Source organism: Varroa jacobsoni, unplaced genomic scaffold, assembly GCF_002532875.2.
Source record: "Varroa jacobsoni isolate VJ856 unplaced genomic scaffold, vjacob_1.0 scaffold_1302, whole genome shotgun sequence".
Taxonomy (NCBI): domain Eukaryota; kingdom Metazoa; phylum Arthropoda; class Arachnida; order Mesostigmata; family Varroidae; genus Varroa; species Varroa jacobsoni.
Genome location: NW_019214204.1, coordinates 44,498 through 66,166, shown reverse-complemented (window position 1 = coordinate 66,166; position 21,669 = coordinate 44,498). Strand labels below are relative to the sequence as shown.

Genomic DNA, 21,669 nt, shown 5'->3' with positions numbered 1-21,669 from the left:
GTGATGAATTGAACAAACATGTCGGCGACATTTTGACATATGTTAAAAGTGTCGTCTCTGATAATGCAAGATACGTTCTTAGTTTGGTAGTTTGGAATTTCTGTCACGGAAGATTCACTGTCTTAATTTAAGAGCGGTGTGTAGCTGACTAGAAAATTGCTAATGATTGACTATTGATTCTATATGAAAAATATTGATGTTTCGTTACAAGGTTAGTTTTTCTTAACTGTACGTTTTTTTTTTTTATAGTTCGATGCGATAGGTCCATTCATCTGTATCCATGTTGACCTGGGTACCGCATGATCAAATAGGGCTTTCAAAACAAGAACTGGATCTCTTCAATGGCACGTTGCGTGCATAGTAAGCGGATTGTATGCTGATCCTTAGGATGGCAAACGGTGTTTGCGAAATCCGACATAATAGCAATGGAGTAATATTGGTATCATTCGTTCAATCGAAGATATCTCTGTGTCGGAAGCCGGTGGCTCGTATGCAGTTAGATGACGTTTTAAACGAATTGAATGCTAGCCAACTTTGTTTCTAGATCAAACAAAGTACGCTAAACAATAACGTCAACCCGAAGCGGCATTTGTTTTGGTAGCAACTATGGTTCAAATCGAACAGCCGTATATGTACTCGATAAAAGACTGGCCACTTTTCCTGGAATAGCTATAACTAACTGCTATTAAGGAATGGGGAGAAGGCAGATAATGTTCGCGATAATACGCGTTTTGGAACATCACCACCGGTTGAAGGGGGGACTCAGTTGATTGGCAAGCTCTACGACGAGGAGAGTTCATATGTTAACGATACGTCTAAAGTTGATCCTATAACTTTAGATGTATAGGAACTTATATTAATCAACTTTACTTAATGTTCACCTAACTATTCACAGCGTTAGACTCTCAAAAGTAAACATTATGAGAATGGTTTTACCCGTGTAGATAGTTTCATTTGCTATTCTGTGGTTACGCAAGCTATGCTACGTTACGGCGCAGTAGGACAGCATCATCTGTGGAAAATTTTTTTAGCCGTTTTTTTCTATGTCGGCTTAATGTTCGATAATATATGAGCAAATTGTATGTTTTGCAGAACGAAGGTTTTTTGCCAGCCAAGGCCTTCTTGTTTCTTATGACCTGTCAGGCTGCAGGCCATTTGGTACTTATGTGATGAATGGTACCGGAGAAAGCTGTCGCGGTAAACGTGCTTGAACTTTCAATGTTGGTGGAGACTGCCACTTATAGTTCTCGAAATCAGTTTCCGGATTCAATGGGCGAATTTGCAAATAAACTCATTAGACGTTATACGCCAGTAAATCACCATTTCAAGGTTAAGCCACACCCAGCAGAGGCAAATTGCGTAATGAGGTAGGGAACAATAAAGCGGAAAGAATATATACGCCTGCTATGGGGATTGAAGCACGTCATCTATCACAATAATGGGTACCACTCTAAATTTTACTGGCAATAAGTATAAACAATCTCTTACGATATCTAACATATGCACGTATCCGATATGTTGTTATTTAAGTTCTGAAAAAAACGTTCGTTCAAGCTGAAACTCCATCTAATAACACTTTTTGGTAAAATGCGTTGTAGCGTTTCACAATTAATTGTGTAAGCAATGTATTAGACCAAGAGATGCAGAGATATGCATAGGAACAGTACTAATGGTATAGAAAAAAAGGGATTATAATTAATGTTGGAGACGTAATACAATAAAGCTGGGTTTGCAGGCAGGTAAGTGGAAATAGGCAGAGAAAAGTTATAGAAGTGGATTTGCCTAAGGCAACTTTGCATAGTTAAAGGTATCCAGCGAAAACGCGACCACAACCGAAACAACAAATATGTTGAACGCTACAGAGTTAGTCTTGATGCCATGACTAGGTGGCTATCTCTTTTGTTATTATGGAAAAAGAGAAAATTATAGTCATCAATTCAAAAAGTCCTGTTTTTCTAACGTCTCATAGTAGTAGTAGTAGTAGTAGCTTGCATTTCGTAACCGGTGCGCATCGCAACTGAAGATAGATAGCAGAAGAACCTTAAACCGTTTGGTGTTAGGTCATACTATGTAAACTTTAATTACTATCATCTGCAAGAAAAGTATCTGGCTTCGTAGCAGCGTAGAATGTAAATTAACATAACGAAATAACTGGCTTTGCGAAAAAAAAAATTCTAAAATTAGAAACGACATTTTCCTTTTAAAGTGTCTTACGGTAGACAATATGGGGGCATAGTTATCTCACCACCACAATCGGAACGCTATCTACGGGTTTATTATCATATACTGATATATTCCAGAGGTTTGCTATTATATTATTTCGAGCGTTTAGAAGCTACGGGCCGAGCGCGGAGTACTGCGATCAAGGTATCGAAATGCCATCAAATCTGTCTATCGATATTTCATGCTTACAAACTGTCGGTATACCCATTTGGCTAACCTCTATGCTATCAGCTTTTCGGGCTGTTTGATAATGGCGCAGATTCTTCAAGTGGCAATAATGTGCGCATCGTAGATTTCGATTGTTGAGTCCTAACACGTGACCTTACGCTTTATCTGCACAAAGAGCTACTTGCTTTTGTGGCCTATGCTTCAGTTGTTTTGTTCGGGCATAAAAATAACTCAGTGCGATATTAATATGACGTCTTAATAATATAACTTTTTTTACTAGTAGGTACCTAGGAAAACTAACAGATAACACACGGATGTGTGAACAACGTTCGGTAGGTTATATGCTGAGTGACCAAATATTAAGTGTAAATATCGATAGACTTTCGAAACCCACGACAATGTCTTGGGTGAAATCATCAACAAGCAATAATCGGATCAAAAAATGCTAGATAATCTTAATAATAGAATATTTATATTATAGTAGATAGCATTGAAAGTTTGTTACATTGCCCCAAAAAAACTATTGCTGAGCATGGGTGCGGCAGTCTCTCATTAGATCTTAGGTGTTTCGTGCTGGGTGTTAGCCGTCTGATGGAGGGCACAATGGCGGTCCCGGACCCCAAACTCAAAGCGTTTAAAGATGCTGGCCGACCTGTGGAAAGTAAAGCAAGCGACACGAGAACGTAAACCAAACACGTTTTGATTTGTGTCGAAAGTATTATAATCCAAGGCAGTCTCTTAAGAGCTGTACAGTGTTCTAATGAAAAAGAAAAAAACGAGTTTTTCTATAAACTCAAAATAATTTAGTACAGGATCGTAGGTAATGAAATCTGCTAGAAGATGGAAAAATAGCGTCTGGGCCGGAGAGCTATTATTATCGCTATTGCTATGATTAGAGTGGTAGTTATTTTTTTGTTATCGGCGAGGGTGGACTGATGTCGTCTTTATCGTGACGCGTGATTTCTCTAGAAGGGGAACCACAGCGCAAGTACACAAAGAAATGAAACTAGCTTTTTTGGTTGCTCGTAGCGTACAACGAACGAACGAACGAACGTTAGGACACGCAGCGCATGCACCCACGCTCTATAAATATTCTGTCTTCGGATCAACCCATCAAGGCTGAAGACCTCACGAACATATCAAGCAAATCAATTCTAAAGCGTACTAGTTTCTTAGTTGTAAACATTCGAAATTGGATTACGTAGATTTTGATATTCAGAATATCACCAACTACTTTGAAATGCCCTTTCGCAAATGGTAAATTTAATAAGCGATAAACTACCGGTTAAAATGAGACGCTCATGTTGGTAACTCAAAAAGCTAACTACAAATTCATCTGCTTATCAAGTACCATCATGAACAGCTATCGTGCTGCCCCTTTACTACGAACAGATGCTATCGAATGTGGGAAAATAAACTTATTGCAACTTAAATTGCAGCTTCAAAGATGGCTGGTTCAATTACGTCTTTTAATACAACGATTACGATAATCGTACAACTGTTACACCACGAAGATCATGACTGGTTTCCTGGTTACACATAGTGCGTACGTAGAGCTAGGAAATGTTAAAGACTACTCAGATGAAACCATCGGAATCCACCGTGATTGCCATTGGTCGGTAAGTATGAAAGCTATAAGCTAACCGCGTTTTTAGGATCTTTGTCGTGGGTCCTCTCTCGGGAATCGTATTGTATGTATACTGTATGTTTATACAACAAGACATATAGTTTAGTAAAACTGTGTAGCTGCGGTCTAGCTTGGCGTTTATATTTAACATATATGACGATTCCAAACGATACGTGGCAGCCAAGGGAAAACGCTTCCTTGACGGATGTGCGTTCACACCGAAGTGGGCGTACCCTGATCCTATGAATCGGATTAAGCACAATGTAGCATGGGTAACGCGCCAAACGTGACTTACAACAGGACATCGCCTCGTAACAGTACATGCTTCATATGCTTAACGTTCAACGATGACGTTTAATCATGTTGTTTGTATACGTTCATATCTTATAAACAGCATTGGTGATAATTATTCTAAAAGCGGTCGGTCTTCGAAAACGTAATGCATAGTTTAGTGAACCCTTCGTCACATTTTTCATAAGAAATTCAATCGACATCGTTTTTAGAGCTTTATTTTACATACTGTGTATCGTCGGTCCATTCACAGCTAGCAAAACGAGATTAGAGCATTTTTCATTAGCTTTGGACGGTGTTGACTAACTTCTTGAGTAGAGGTATATCACCGTTGCTGCTACTGGTGCTGTTACTTGTTATGTCGCAGTGGCTGCCTGTTGTCAACTATTTTAGCGATTTATCAGGAGAACCATAATTTCCTAATAACAAGAAACAATAGGATTTAACATCAAGACAGTGACTGCTATCTAGTGAGCTAATTAAAAGCAGACGTATTTGGTTGACATATAGTGGGCATTCAAGAGTAAAGACAAAATAGGTGACAAAATAGGTAAATCCAAGGTCTATTTGAACGTTTACTATTTAGGTGATTGTACCGAATGTCGACAAGTATTCACGTCCGTTACAATATGCCATTTTCGAATTTCGCATAGTGCCTACGAATTGTGGACGCCATTTGCAGTGGACTTTTAATTTATTGGACCCACCTAGTTGTAGCACAAATGAATCACATGAGCGACCCCACATAGACAAAATGGATACTTGCAATAATAGCTATGCCAGAACCTAAGCTAGCTACTCGGTAATCGGGCTTCACGAATATTGCTGGCAGCTCTGGTGCCTTCTTTTCGGGTTCGTTCCCACTCAGGGGTTAGCGATACACTTCGTGTCTACCGTTCGACCCCGAATTCTTAATCCCGCTCTGATATATGTGTATCTGTCCATACGACTGTGCTTTGAATTTCATGGATGATATATAGGTTAACTTCAGTGGAAATTGTGTCAGCATGACAATAGTTGTAGTATGTCGTTAGCCCTCAGATCTGATAGCGGAATGAGAGTCACTCGGGAAGATCTACCGGGAAGGTAAACATTGCTTATTAAAGAATCATTTTAGAGTTTTTTTTTTATAATGATCATATTGGCTTCGTTTCTTTTTTGGAAGCTTTTATTCGAAATTTAATTACGGAAGCCACTCAGGTCGGTTCAAACTCTTGCCTTGGCCATATTTGAACCAACGACCGTGCAGAGCCCTTGGCTCGCTCCGGTACTATTTCTACTAAATTCAGTAACCGCGTGTTCTTAGTTCTGGCAAATAAACGCTATAATTTACTAATATCACTTCCAAGAGGCGAAGTTATCACATTTCTTTGGGTTTTCTTCATTAGGCTGCTGGATGACCCTTCAATGTGGTCTTCACGGCTGTGGACAACCTCACAAAAGCTATTCTATAACCCTCTTGCCTGGTTACTTTAGAACTGTGTAGATGTTATAGCATTTTTGAAACTAAGTTATTGCCCTAAAGCAAGAACTAAAACGTGCTCATGTTGAACAATCATTTTCTTAATAAATACCCAAAATGTCTCATTGATCTTATTAAACATTTTCGGAATGAGTGGAATTTACTGTATATAGATGTAGTTAACCACCTGCTTTTATATATCAGTTATCGTTGTGCGGCAGTGCGCTCGTTCCCAGCGCCTACAAATGACCCGTTATGTTGGGTAAGATGTGCTCCTTACAACCTTTAAGGAGCACCATATAGTGGCTATTTACAATGAAGGTAGCAAGCAAGTTTGCAGTAGAAGCATTTTCTAGCAATCTTCTGCTTATTTGGTGAACTCGAAGCCAATTTAAGCAATTTTTAATGTTTGAATTTAAATTTAATTTAATGTTTTTTTTTTTTGCAATTCTGCCAATACGCCTCTTTGATAAAACCGGAAGTGTGTTCAAGTCGGCGTTATTATGTCCAGCCTTATTGGACTATTGTTTAATAACGCTCTATAGATAGCCGCGACTTCAAATCTAGGCTTCCTGACGGCCCGCCGTGCTTATTCCGGAACAGGCTCCTATTTTCAACCAGCCAACCATATACTAATCAGCTTGTGTACGATTCTGATGGTCTTCCTGTGCACTTCCATCAAGCTGTGCATATTTACCCAACACTTTGTAGAATACGCACATAAATGCTGTAAATGATGCGATCACAATTTTGGAGAAAGTATGGTAGCTCGTTCGCACTAAGAATATGAACTTCGACCGAGAATTTGCCTCTATGGGCAATGTTTAGATCTTCTGTACCGTGAGCAAGTTAACGATCACTCATGCAGTTGATTGACTTTTTGCATCGGAAATAAAAAAAAAATTTTGTCAGAGAAAAATCGAAGATGACTTTCTAATTTATTCTTGAAATAATTGAGTGGCAGAGAACAACAATAAAATCTCTTAATTTTATAGTCTTCAAAAAGCATTCGTCGGACGTAAGACGCGCACTTAGGGGTCGTCGTGAACAATCCATGGTGTAGTGCGTGGATTTACATCAAATTTTTTCGTTATCGCCCTGATCGAGGTAGAGGGATCATTGTAAGTGCACTTTTGGAGGCATCGATTAGTTCTCGTGTCCTTAATGTTTCTTCCTCTGGTATGAATTCCTTATCTGTATGATTTTGTGTGTGTGTGTGTGTATGTGTATGTGTTTATTTTATTTTATTGTATGTGTGTGTGGCGTGAATATTTTAATTATTTACGGTTTCTGTTCGAACCTGTATCGTTTAATGGAGTTTTTAAAGAATATGCATCAAAGCATGGGGGGGGGGCTGAACTTTAGATTTTTTATTGGCGCGATGTATACCGCTAAGAGTGTCGCGCTTTCGCAATGCAAAATTCGCTTCTATGGTAGCTTCTCTCTATTAGCATCTGGGGCTAACTTAAGCTTTTCAATCAATCCAAGTTCATATTAAAGCGATGTTTTAGCATGTTAAACGATTGAATCGCTTCCGATATTCGGCTCACACAGGAATGGCCATATGATTAGGAGAAACTTCAAAATGATGCCAACAAGAAAAAACACACTAACTTTAATTACATTAATCTTGATTTAGTATAACATTAAAAATTTGACTTAAATACAACGTTCGTAGAGTGAGCTCCCGTGGCTCTGGTCACAACAGCTATTTGTTTCACTTAGTTTTTTGGTTGGCCTGATCTTTGTAACGGTGACATGAGTATTTTCCCTAAGTTTGAATACGGGCCGCGAATTGTCGCCGACCGAGAATCTCATGTGAAGGGTTCACATCTTAAAAAGTGTGCGTCGCGTCATGGCCTTTTTTTTTATGTAACAGCACAAGAAACAGCAATGTGGTAACTTATCGTTTCAAGTTTTGACATCCTTTAGTTTAGTTTATTCACTTGGTACAAATGATTTTCAAAAAAAAACTCACTTTTTATTTATACTCGAAGGGTAATACAACGTAACAGGAGGATCGTTTGAGCTTGTAACGGACTTGTTTGAATATCCAGGCCAACTATTCGCTGAATTCGTGGTCACGTTAGCAGCTCTTCATTGTTTCAACGGTCTTCTTATCCAAGGGTTTGACTTATATAAGGGTTTGGCTAAATCGAAAATTTTAGGCTAACGTTAGCCGGTATATGGGCACCATTTTAGACTACATGAACGTTTTTCTTAAGAATAATAACATAGGAAATAAAAATAATCATAGTACAGGATTTCCATGCGATGCTTATAACCGTAGAGCTGGTTTCTGAACCGTGATTTCTGTCGTTTTTAGTTGATTATTACAATTATTAAAAAGAAATTGTGTATTATTTAATTTAAGCGGTTTAACAAATGGTTTCCTGTGTGCATCAGCTCGACGTTAAATCGTAAAATATCCGGATAGTTAACCTGTAATAGGCCAAAGATAATGTAGAGATCCCGGGAATGACTAACCCCCTATGAACGGTTCCGCTGCATTTTGAGAATGACTGTTTTTTTAAGGAAACGTATCATCTGTGTATATGCCACCATGTATATGCATACTGTGTATGATAGGCAACTGGCTCATAGGCAAAAGGTACGGCAGCAGGTTCAAGGTAAACTGTAAAATGCTGAGAGGTTTAAATACACTCTTTTGAATGCGAGAATAGCTTTCGGAATACAAAGTTGCAGTCAGCCTGATGCAATCGTTGCGCTCCATTTCCTTTAACAGGCTTACTCTGACAATATACTGAATGTAATGAAATTAGGTATATATCAGTGTTTAAATGTATACATTGACTTTTGGTTATGCACACAGGCAGGTGTTCTTGGCGCACTATATGCCTGCGCGTACTTAGGACATTGTATCATCTCCGAATGATAGAGATCATAAGTAACTCCAGCGTAGCTTCATTGTCTAAAAATAATGCTAACAATTTTAGCTAAAATGAGGGAATTTGGGATACCGTAAAGGTCGGCGTGACATAGGTTATGCAGCTATTATGGATACTTACAAGCTTACAAACTGTTCTGCTCACGTATTCGATAGGCATAAAATTAAAACATTTATTCCTTCATCACGCAGATCTGCGCAGATCGGACGCGACTTTGGCTGGCGCGTTAGGCTTTTTTCCAAAGTAATAAGAAAACCCAATGTGTATCTGTTCCATTGATTGTGGGCAACGCGACTCAGCTCCGGAGCTGGGGTTATTGTTCCTCTAAGTCTGCCCAGATTTTCCGGGAAAGAGTTTGATGAAATTGATTAGCAGAGAATACGGCCGCTGCGGTGCGAGCCCTATTTGCTTTCTTCGTTCGACAGGTGGCCTAGATAAACGGTCAAGGCGAGGGCGGAGCAAAGCTCTCAGGTCGAGCCTTAAAATATTCCTGAAGCTCAGCGTGTATTACCCTACAACATAGTTCATTCTCCAAGAAGCAAGCTACCTTCTATCTAGTTCTCATAAGTCATATACCAGCGAGCGCAGGACGACAGCACGTCTCTTGACTTATGTTAGGTTCTGCAGCATGTCGTACCGATTTGATAGACACAGACATAAAGACGCGTTCATCCCCGACTAACTTCATTGCTGGCAGCGTTAGACAGAACGGTCATACATCCATTTATAGGTGTCGCACAATCGCTGATCCACGCCACAACTGTGTTTGTTTACAAAATATAAATAAGTAACTTAGTCCGTTAATGGTTAATGTTAGCAATTGGTAAAGTACATATAGTATTTATATAAGTAAGATGCTTTTAAGCCTTAAGGCCCAATATTAATGAACTTATTGCCACTGTTCGGTGCGTTGTTTGGGTACTATATAAATTGGTTAGGTTTCGACAACATGAATTGTAGATCCGTTACGACCGCAGATGCAAGCGGGCATAGGTCATAATATGCACAATCTGAGGGAGGACGCATCGCAGTGTTTTCCGCATAGGCCATATCACTCAGATGCACTAACGACAAAATGTATAGAACATGTTACAGTTAGCTGTATATTTCGATTACGTATGGATTGTAGAAACGGAAATAAACGATTACTTTCAAGCAAAACGTACCTGTGGCAGCAGTGAATCAATATCGGTTAGGTGTTAAAATCAGGTTTGACAGCTCAATGAATGTGTGTTTATTAAAGATCTCAAAGGAAAGCTGCTACATAGCAGGGCAATTGTGAAGGGGCAATTTTTCAAGCATCTGACTAGCGGGCTATGTTTAGCAATTTTTTTTTTGGCAACAGGACAATTTATAATATGTTACTAGGAGAATGACGAATTGGCTCAGGTCAGGATTATTTCTAATCAGATTGGGTACACGGTGTAAAGAATCCGTACGAGGAGTTCGAACATTGAGAATCACAACTTTGGATTAGCCAGCTTGAGGTATTGCCAGAAAATGGCGTTTTATTTCCGATGGCTGGTAGAGTGTGTAATGATTCGAGTCAAAAGCAGAATTCAAAAATACAAAACAAGTAGTCCGTAGATTTAAGTTAACTTATCTTTATTCTATTGATTTGCTGCTGTTATGAAATGTTGCCACGAAGCACCCCATACTATTGGCCGTACCGCAATAAAGTTCCTTCAAGTTGAAGGCATGATAGGTTATTTTTTTGATGTACTTTGTGATAGTGAAGGCTTGTTGACGAAAAAGGGCTACTTGAACTGGATCATCTATGAATGATCTTAATGGAAGATATTGTTCATTTGTCCATTACTATATTGGTTGAAGGCCGACTATAGGCACATCTGGCAGCTCTGGGACTATATATTCCGTTGATAAAGCAAATAACGTATAGGAGAGACCAAAAAGGCGTGAAGTTCATACGAATGGAACAAAGGGTGGTAATAAACAATCGTAACAATAAACTATGCAGTCAAGAAGACACTTGTTTTGTGACTTGTGCAGAAGAAGATCGAAATCGATGTATATATATATATACATCAAGTTCGGTGCAGGAAAAGCTTGATCTAAGCTCATTAAACATCCAGCATTTCACAGATGAGTAGTGCTCCTTTCTTCAAGTTACCGAAGTGCTGAGTATCATGCGGCAACTTGAAAGCTGTTACTGTCATGCTTGCTCGATGAGCTGAAGTACACAAACGTATTTGTGGCTAAGGACCATCATTAACTAATATATTCAAGGTAACTTTAGCTCAAGTTGAGACACTTTTGTTACTTTTCACAGTGGTTTGCGCGGCCGATTATCGAAGTGGTTAGCTACGGCGGTATGTGAAGAAAGCGACATCTTGCATAGGGCCAGAAGATAGTCCCTCTACTGGCAAATACACGAAATCAATTTGGTAGAAGCCAGATCTGTCAACGAACAGAAGAAGAAGAAGAAGAAGACGTTATGTTGCTGGTGTAATGGCTGGCGCTTCTATGAACCTTGATCAAACGATCCGCAGAAGACGGAGCGACTTCGAATGTCTGATTGCGCCTTTTTGGCGTTTATGAGGGTGAACAAAAATCGACAGCTTCAAGTAGACAGCGAAAAAGACTGGCAGTTATCTGCTGTTTCTTAACTCTGTCATTGTGTATGCCGGTAGAAGCGTTAACACAGAAAACCCAGCGGCATGGCGTAAGCAACCTAACCGATGGAAAAATATGCGGATGCGAGCCAACAGGAAGTATGAACTGAAGACGACATACTGGGCTAAAAAAAAAAAAAAAAGTTATTGCGTTTAGTCATTCGATGAAACCTTAATAATTAACCGGTGTTTGAAGTGACCTATCGACCAATATGAAGAATGAGCTTAATTGCTGATAAGGATCTGAGCCGCTTTTAATGAATGTCACTAAAAGGCTATACGGCTTGCTACGTTTGTAAATGTGGTTTACCATTCTAGAGCCAACGAATGAAATACTCGTCATTGTGAGATTAATTATTCATATTTAGCTAAGTTTCCAACAGTCTGCTCTTATGATGTGGCGCGATCACTTATGGCTTTATTCGAGATTATAATCTGTCTCCGAAAAAGAAGCTCCTCTGCAGACATTCCACCTTTGTTTTGAAGTCCGGTAGAACCTTGTTGTTTTTATTATCACTGTCTTTACCAAGGACAAACATCGATGATTTCACTATTAATGAGGTGTGGAATAACCCTCCTACCGTTTCCTGAGGCAGCAAATGCGCTTGCGCCTACATTAACAATGAAAGTAGTAGCATAAATAACCTACCTTTAGGCAAATGTACGGCTGATTTGTCAACTACTTTCTGAATAGATCGGACATACCGGAGAGCAGGTGGCCCGGTGAAATGAATATGGCTCCTTTCGTTCGCTCTAGCACACCGACTAACCCATATGCAGAATGAATTCAACGTAGTTTCATGTTGACCCACCGTCTAACGATTTGATTCATCATCCTATGACCATTAGCCACAAGTAAAGCGACGGACTACGATATAGCTTGAATATGTTTATAGTGCAGGGTGACATTACAAGAAGATCACTGATGATCGGTCGCATATTTGTGAACGGGATCGAATTTTGCTAGCGTAAATGAAACACTTTTTTAAAACCAACTTATCATTTCTTAGACCAGACCAGACCAAACTCTTGCAAAAACGGACCTCGCCGACGATACCAAATTAATGAATAAAAGATTTATGCGTAAAAATCAAGAGTTATTTTATTGCAATATAAGCAGTCATCGCAAACGAAAGCTAAAAAGCAACACCTAATACCAATTGAATATCAGCAGGAATTATTCAAATGCGGTGTGTTTATCTTGTTTTGCAGGTGGAGGAGAATTACACCGTCCGAGAGAATCATTGTTGTAACGGCTATCAAGTATCACTTGATGGCAAGTCTTGTGTGCCCACCTGCGATCCGCCCTGCCTAAATGGCCACTGCACCGGTCCAAACACCTGCAAATGCCCCAAGGGCTACGGTGGGCTGCAATGTGAAATCAACTGCCCGGAGAATCTGTGGGGACCATCATGCGACCACGAGTGCCCATGCAAAAATGGTGCATCGTGCGACCCACTTACTGGTACCTGCACTTGTCAACCCGGCTGGATGGGAAGCGATTGCAACACATCCTGTCCAAATAAGAAATTTGGCCACGACTGTATGCAGACCTGCAAATGCAAGAACGGTGCTGATTGTGATCCCGTGTCTGGTGCATGCCGATGTACGGCGGGCTACCGCGGTCCCCTTTGTCTAGAGAAGTGTCAACAGGGAACTCACGGTGAAGACTGCAGTAACACGTGTCAATGTCAAAACGGTGCCGATTGTCACGCAGTGACGGGCAAGTGCATATGTAAGCCCGGCTGGACGGGCGAAGTGTGCGCCAATAAATGCCCCCAAGGCTTTCATGGAGTAGACTGTAAGGAACGCTGTCCCTGTTACAACAATGCGGATTGTGACCATGAAACAGGGAAGTGCCTCTGCTCGCCAGGCTATATTGGAAACTACTGTGAAGACACTTGTCCGACTGGCTATTGGGGTCAGAACTGCTCGAAGCCGTGTGACTGCCAAAATGGAGCAACGTGCGACAGCGTCAGTGGAAACTGTGTGTGTCCAGAAGGCTACGCTGGTGAAAAGTGCGAGGAACGTAGCTGTCCTGATGGCTATTTTGGAGAAAAGTGCGATCAAATGTGCCAGTGTAATAGCAACAACACTGAACATTGCCATTCGATCACAGGCAAATGCACCTGCAAGCCTGGTTGGTACGAGTCAATCTGCGAACGCAGCTGCCCTCACCAAAAGTACGGAGAGGACTGCTCTAAATCATGCGATTGTAACGACTCTTCGTGCGATCCCATTACGGGAAAATGCATTTGCGAGCCAGGCGTTGTTGGTAAGCATTGCAACGAGACGTGCCCTGAAGGTCGGTTCGGTCAGACCTGCGAACATAAATGCAATTGTTTGGGGGGTTCCGATTGTCATAAAGTATCTGGAGCTTGCGTTTGCCAAAATGGAACGTACGGTGTCGCCTGCCAGTTGAAATGCCCGGCCGGAAAGTACGGCACAGTCTGCTCTCAGACATGCCTTTGTGACCATGGGGGTGATTGCAATCCGGTGACTGGAGAATGTCGTTGTCAGCCTGGCTACCGGGGGACCCACTGTGAGCAAAAATGTCCGGATGGATACTACGGCCACGAGTGCAGACACCTCTGCCACTGTGAACGGGCGAACACTGTGGGCTGCGATAACGTTAGTGGGGCATGCAAATGCAAAGGCGGTTGGAATGGGGCTCGCTGTGAAACCCGCTGTGAACAGGGTCTTTACGGCGAAAACTGCGACAAGATATGTGAATGTCAACGAAACTCTCACTGCGAGCAAACAAGTGGCGACTGCTATTGCCAACGTGGGTACACAGGTGAACGATGTGAGACTCCTTGCGCTTTTGGTAAATTTGGGTTCAATTGCAACCAGGACTGTCCAAAGTGTCTCAACGCTAAACCAGGATGCAATCATGTAACCGGAAAATGCGAATGCTTACCGGGGTGGACTGGCGCTCTATGTGAGAAACCTTGTCCTGAAGGCACGTTCGGCGAGAACTGCAACGAGATCTGCAAGTGTAACAAGCGTGGGGATTGCGATCCCATAAATGGGACGTGCTTATGCGGACCTGGTTGGCTCGGCACCAACTGCAATGATCCGTGTCCTGATGGTTTCTTTGGTGTAGGCTGTCGCCAACGATGCAGTTGCCGCAATGATGCCAAATGTCGGGCCACAGACGGCGTCTGCATCTGCCGCCCTGGTTGGACTGGGAGCCTATGCTCTGCAGGATGTCAGAATGACATGTACGGTGATGGCTGCAGCGAGCCATGCAAGTGTCGTGACGATACGGAGGTATGCCTGCCAACTCTTGGCTGTGTTTGTCGAATCGGTGAGACGAACCAGCAGTGCGTACAACGACCACAGGCCGATTCGTACACAAGTGATCACAGCGAATCCGGACAATTCGGCACTGTGACGGCTATCATTCTACTGTTGCTCATAGCTCTGGCAGTGCTCTACATCGCTTTCTACTATAGACGAGTGGTCAAAAATCTCAAGCTGCAGTTAGCAGTTCACTACGAACCACAAGAACGTAATGGGCAGGATTGTGGCAATCAGTCGTCGTTCCATAATCCGATGTACGACTTTGCACCAACGCCGCAGAAGCATCCCGAATCGTCGGTTAAGGTTCTCAGTAAGGGCCTGATAGTTACTTTACCAAAGCAAATGAACTGGGAAAACGAGAAAATAGCACAATTCGATAAAATGAAGCCGTCTTGCAGCAGCTCAGTAGCGCTTGAGGACAAAATAAAGCAGGCCGATCTCGTAGCTGATGAGTACCAGAAGCGCAACGATCTCGACTATCGGCCAAACATCTACCAGGATATCGAGGATATCAAAATGGGCAGCAAAGAACCTCTCTACTCAGAACCCAGCCCGAAAATTCACAATGATGGTTTCGAGGGAAATGACAACGGTAACTCCTGGCTTCCGCCGCCCAGCATCCCGGCTCCCGTCGCCACTCTTCCAAATCTGAGTACCCTACCAACGAACACAGCCAATTTTGGCTTCGTGGCTTTGGGGGGGACAGCGACCATGACCTCACCGAACCCTATCACCGCGCCAAGCACCGCCACCTCGGCGTTGAACAATCCGTTCGCTACGTCGCCGCTGCCGCGGGACGAAAAAGAGCTACTCAACGTCACGCCGCTGCCGGCGCAGGATGTCAGCTCATTGACATTTAGAGATCGGCGTGTTTCAGCCAGCGGAAGTGGAAGCAGTTCGGGCAATGAAAGCGCGAGCCCCGCGTACGATCACCTGGATAGAAATCCCCCCCGGACAGACGTTCATCCCGGATATCACCAGATGTGTAACGGAAATGGAAATAACAAATAGGTAAGTTAAAGTGTAAAAAAAATTGTTTGGTCGGTACAGCGTCGGTGCAATAATGTTACCACACAAATTGGGTAGATATCCATATAAGAAGAGAACACGTGGGTTCTATATCTTTAGTTTCTAGGTTTAAGCACCTAATCAATGCAACGCTCATATGCACATTAGTCAGAATACAAGCGGTGCCTTTGTGCCCACCCAGCGTATTTACGTACCAAGTTTTTCCATTTTCGAGCTTGTATTTTTGTGTAAGTTTTCACTCGTTGTATTTACTTCAATTGGTTAGTCTACATAGCCTCTACCGTGCCTTTTTCCTTGTATTATGGTACAAAACACATTTTGATGCTAAGCAGTAACGAGTTAAAGTAATGCGTATTCTGGTTTAAAAGCAACTAGCGACACTTCTTCCTTTGCGGTAAGTGCCCTTGATATTGCAGTAAGCGCCGCCCTGACCACCTCCACTCACCAATGGCATCTTTTTCCACTTTTTTGCCAGCTTCATTACTTTCTCAGCGGATCTCAAACACATTTCGATAATGGACGGAATCGCCAGGCTAGCGACAAAATGAAGACTCTGCAAATGAAGGAGAAGTAGACAATTAATTTGTACCAAGGCGACCGCCTCGGTCGCTGCCCGTTTTGGATCGGGACGAATGGACTTTGGAAGTTTGGAGGCCTGTTTTAATAGTGCTTTTCTCCCGTTTCTTGATTGGTTGGCCGTTTGGCTTATTCACTTCAACGTGGTTAAGTGAATTGGAGCCTTTCCAGAGAGTTTTCTATTTCTTGCCACATTGCGCCCCAGTTTGCCATGTAAGTATGTCCCTTGCCCCGGAACATCAACACACAGAGAAAGAGTAAACGGTCGCGGTGGCGCCCTTCGTGTCGCTCGAGTCGGTTAGATGTCTGGCGTTCCCTATCTTATCTCAGCTTGGCTCGATGTCGCTAACCCTACCATTGGAAATTATTTCGGCGCTACAGCGGTGGTGTTTTAAGCTAATAAGGGTACTGGCAGCGATGAGTTCTTGGGAGCACAGCAACGTGCGAAATAAGTAACAACTAAATGTCACAAAGATGTACCGTTACGTCTGCTGATCTTAGAGTAACTGCAGCTGCTTGGCCAGCACAGACCGCCAGTTTTTATCACAATCGATGGGAGCGCAACGAGGAAAGACACAGATACGAGTATAGCTGCCTGCTTTTTTACTCGATAAATGATATGAATCTTCTAATAACAATGAAGAGCAAGAAGAAAGCTGGACGTCGTGACTACAGCAGAACGCCAACAGCGACGACAAAGAAGCCAGCCAGCCAGCCAGCCAGCCATCCAAGGATAGCAGACCATCAACGCGAGTAAGGAACCCACTCGAAGACCAGATCCGTAGTGGGGCAGCACTCGGTCCAAGGCATGGCCGCATATCGAGAGAGGCCAGGTTGTCGCTGACAGAAAGAAAGGACGCTGGAGAAGAGCTGACTGGTCAATGCAACTGCAACTAACAGACAACGCAGGCCGAATAGTAGAGGAGGACAATATTGCAATAATATGGCACGCAGAGGGGATTTAAGCTGAATAATCGGGATTAGCGTTTCTTTGATTAAAGCTGCCAACGATGGTCGAATGACTAAGGCTGTTTTTTTTCTCTGTTTAACTGGTTAGCAAATGCGCGGGGCAAAGCTGTAGCAAATAGATGCTTACACAATAACCAGCAAATTAAATTCTTTTATACATATATATACATAAACGTATCTCAATCTGCTCGGTCAGTTTTTTTATCCTGTGCGCGCATCTGTTTCGACGTGTATGGATAAATGAATTAGCTAATTCCTGTTTTTTGTTTCGTTGACTTCCCCAGCAGACGCCTGCTGTATTCCCAAGTAACGAAAAAAAAACTCGAAAGAAAACACTCTAGTGTCAGAAAAAGAGTTGAAAGAAAGCTTGAGGAGAAAAGCCTTGGAATATTCGTATGGTAAAATCTGCCCTGCGACAAGCGATTGTCCTATCTGTATGGTTATTTCTTCTATATGGAACATTTCTTCAAGACAAGAACGTTATGTGCCTACGTAAATGTTAGCCAGCTATTCATAACTGCTACCTATAGACACAATTTACAGCATGGCGCACCGTGATTCTCTTAGCCTATTGGCGCACATGTTACCGTTGCATAAAAAGGGCCTTCTAGCAACAGAAGCTAACAGACAACTCTGGCAAAGTTGTCTGCCGTTTATTTTGCCATTAATCGTCACCAAATCGTAGACCCCAATGAGGCAATTTGCGTACATGTATGTACATCATGATCAACTCGGTTTTAGCATGATTTCTCTAAAGCAATGTATTGTGGAGGCCGCTAACGGGAAAAATCGAGACCGAGTATGAAACAGACGTTTCCTGTTGGCGAGTGCTACTGACGGCGGCTGGTGATGCCCAGACGATTATTTGTATCATGTCAAAATAAGTTGATCAAAACGTTTTCTAATCCATCTAACTAAAGCTCGCTTCCCTCACAGTTCCTGATTCGTCTGCCTATACGCGACGTCTGATTCCCATTGTTCAAATGCAATCAAATTATATGGCACATTTTTACTATCGGCATATCGCAGTGGCTAGTTTATAATTATCCAGATCGCGAAATGGCAAGAGTCAAGATCTCACTACTAAGGCTATATATTTTTCAGATACTTCTTCATTAGGCTATAGATAGATAAATATATAGAACAAAGCAGCCGCGAGCAGTACAACCAGGACTTCAGACCAATGATCTGTTCGAAGACTACGAGAGTTAGTCAAGATGAGTAAATAGCTAAAAAAATAAATCAGTAAGTAGATAGTAATAGTATAATACTTATGACGTTTACTTTATTGAAAGCCGACTAATAAAGAAGCGATCAATATAGAAACATTTCATCAGTAACATTTTGTCTTTGAAAGGACACGTATTTCGTCTAGCCAAAGTATCATTTGCCCTGAATAAAACCTAGCAGCCAGATTTTGTTCGTACGATTTTTCCCTTGACTACCTAACAGTGTCAGCTATTAATGGACGAAACGCGATTGCTCAGGGAGATTCACGCATCCCTATCTACATGATGTATGTAAATGCCGGTGGGCAAGCGATAAGACCCCTTTCCCATGAGAAAAAATAATGGCAACTTCAATGTCTATCCGATGGCCAAATCAGGTTTTGCAGCCAAGTCTCATTCGGTAATAAAATGCTCGCCCCATAATCTCTTCCAGCTAAATGTATAGTTGCGACTACTGCAATGAATGCGCGATTCGTAAATGAGTTGTGAACCAGATGACTCATGAGTTTTTTTTACCTTCGTCCTCTTGCGTTACAAACGTTGAACGTCGAGCGGCCTCGAACACGAGAAATGATGCAGTTTGTGTGATGATACAATGGCATCATGTTGGTCAGCATTCGGTGCCTTTGGTTACCTTAGCGTCACGGTCAGCTTTCAATTGGCACTATTACCGTAGTTAAGAAGATTAGTCTATTGTTGTTTCTGGGTGCTATGCTATGCTGCCTTTCTATGCATCATTGCTTGATATTGTAACTTTGGAGGAGAGTACCTCGATTGGTTCGTTATACAATCGATTATGTTGATTAACGGTGTTATGCGTACGTAAGGAAAAACATTATTTATGAATATTATTAGGTTTGTTAGCTGTTTGATCGCGGTAAACTTAGATACCCGAGAGGTAGTTTTGTTTCTCACGAAGAAATCCGATGAAGCTGGCTACTGTGTGAAGTTCGATTCAGACATTTTATAGATTTTCATATAGTAGCTAAGTTTCATCAATGGAATCTTTTTAATAGTACAATCTTTTTTTCTGCCTGTGTTTCCCTAGCCATTTCAGTTATTCAATAGAAACGATGATTGTCGCCGGAGTTTTTCTATTCTTGCAAGCGACCCGTTGTAAGAGTTCGTTGCAGAACGCCAAGGCCCCCTTGGCGACATCGGAGCCGATCAAAACAAGTTATCGTTGAGATGCGTCGCCCATTGACATCGGCGGCGTTCCCCTCGGAACATCATCCGTGCACACACATCGAAGTATTTAGATAATTGCAGCATAACAGTACATATGGACTGAAGGGAAGATAGCTAAAAGAAAGAAAGAAAGCAATCTCTATGTGATACAATGAGAATAAAATGACGTATACACAAAGGTGATGAAATAAACATATCATTTGTTAGCTATAAAAAAAAAACAAAAAAAAAAAGAGAGCAAAGGAAGTCGCTATGCACTTAACTCTCTATCGACGCTGTCGGTATACCGTCAACACCTTCTAGATTGCTATTCAAGCTAGGCAAGATTTCTATTTTGATTTATGCAGTGTTCAAAGGTAGTTCAGGTATCTACAGGAAAACATTAAATCACTTGGATTTCTACTGTCACCAAATGGGATTATTGCATTTTTCTACATATTTTTTAGTTACTTCTACTACTACAGCCTTGTGTGAATATCGTAAAAGTAACCCTGAGCAATTTGCAAGTGGAAGGCGTGAATGAAATGCGTATCTAGAAGAAGTTTTTACAGAATAGCTAGAAAAGCTGAGAAGAAAACGAACGACATTATATGTTGGAAGGAAAAACCTGATATGATAAATACGTTGATACTGCGAACGTTTTCATAATTCTAGGAATCAGGCAAGAGGACACCCTGTACACAAATAATTTCGACTACTGCAATGAACTGACCGTTGTCTCTTGGACAGAGATGTTCGAAAAAGCTACAGGGCTGAGTACTGGCCACAGCAAAAGAAAGGCAATATCGTTTCTTAGCGTTATTACGGGTCAGTTCTAGAAATAACTTCCTCCTATATGTGTAGGACCCTTGTTTTCCACCTGGACTGGTAAAAGCCTCTTGTCTGTGTACACAGCCACTCACTGATGAGTTCAGATCATAAAAATCACTAGGTCTTTTTCCACGTAGCGAAAAAGAGACCGTTGTATTGAACAGTTGCATATGATAATATGCACACCACATGGGCGCATTTACTTATGTATATGGTCGTGCCAAAAAGGTAGCTGATTATTCCCTACGTGCAGATAAAGCAGACAAACTTTTCCCATGACTGAGAAGTCAAACGCCTGCGGACGGCCAAATCAGTAATAGTTTAGTAGGCATTCTGTAGGTACCTCTTTTTTGTTAGCGGTAAAATGCTTACAGGACACAAGTGTTAATTTAGGCTAAACAGTAACTAAATAATCGACGGCCGATTGGGCTCCGATTAGTTTTTCAGCAGGATCAATCGTATTGGACAAAAAAAAAGATTATAATGTTACGAGCAAGAAATATTAAAAAAAAAAACCAATCGAACCGAAAGAATTGTCTTACTCAAACGTATTACAACAACCCAAACGAAGAATAAGTAATTTCTGTAAGATAATATACATAATAAAGATACTGCTATATTATCTGTACATACCAAAAAATATGAAACTAGATAAATGAAATAAAGTATATTTTCACCATAACCATTAGGTGCTTTTTATCGTTTCTGATGGAACCAAAAGTAAATCTAACATACCGCGTATTTTGTCATACGTTCATGTTAAACTATTGTTCCCGCAGTTAAAGAGAGGAGGTATGCAACTTTACATTGGAAAGCGTTATTTCCTAGGCATAACTAACTTAAATAGGATTTTACCACGCCAAAAATGTTTCAGCAGAGGAAACTCAACTAACTCCTCGATACGAGTTTTAGTGACGTAGAATTAAGCCGCAAATGTATCACTCATTTCAGATGTTTCCCACGTAAATAATTCCAGTTTGACGTCCGGAATCGTCGTCAGGCAGTGGCCAAAGTAGCCGATATGCACAGCCTATCAACGTCAAATTAGCAAAAAGCTAAGAAGTACCTACCGGCAGCAATAACTTTAAACGCAATTTATACAGGTTCCTGTACATATATATATATATATATATATATATATATGGTATTCAAAGTTTGGTGGACCGTTTGTCGTAGCTAACGTGCGTCCATCCGCTATTTTTGAAGTTAGAAAAAAAAGCCAGTTTTTTCAGGGGCAAACAGAGAACTC

At 41.5% G+C, this 21,669-nt stretch overlaps 1 protein-coding gene across 1 annotated transcript in view; it reads left to right on the top strand.

Moving 5' to 3' along the window:
- LOC111268583 (uncharacterized) overlaps nt 1-21,102 on the top strand; it is a 24,379-nt gene extending 3,277 nt beyond the window's left edge. The window contains exons 2-3 of the mRNA XM_022847646.1: nt 12,526-15,630; nt 19,471-21,102. Of these exons, the coding sequence (XP_022703381.1) occupies nt 12,526-15,630 (3,105 nt within the window). The 3' untranslated portion in view covers nt 19,471-21,102. The remainder of the gene's footprint in view (nt 1-12,525; nt 15,631-19,470) is intronic.
- Nucleotides 21,103-21,669: the final 567 nt, after the last annotated feature.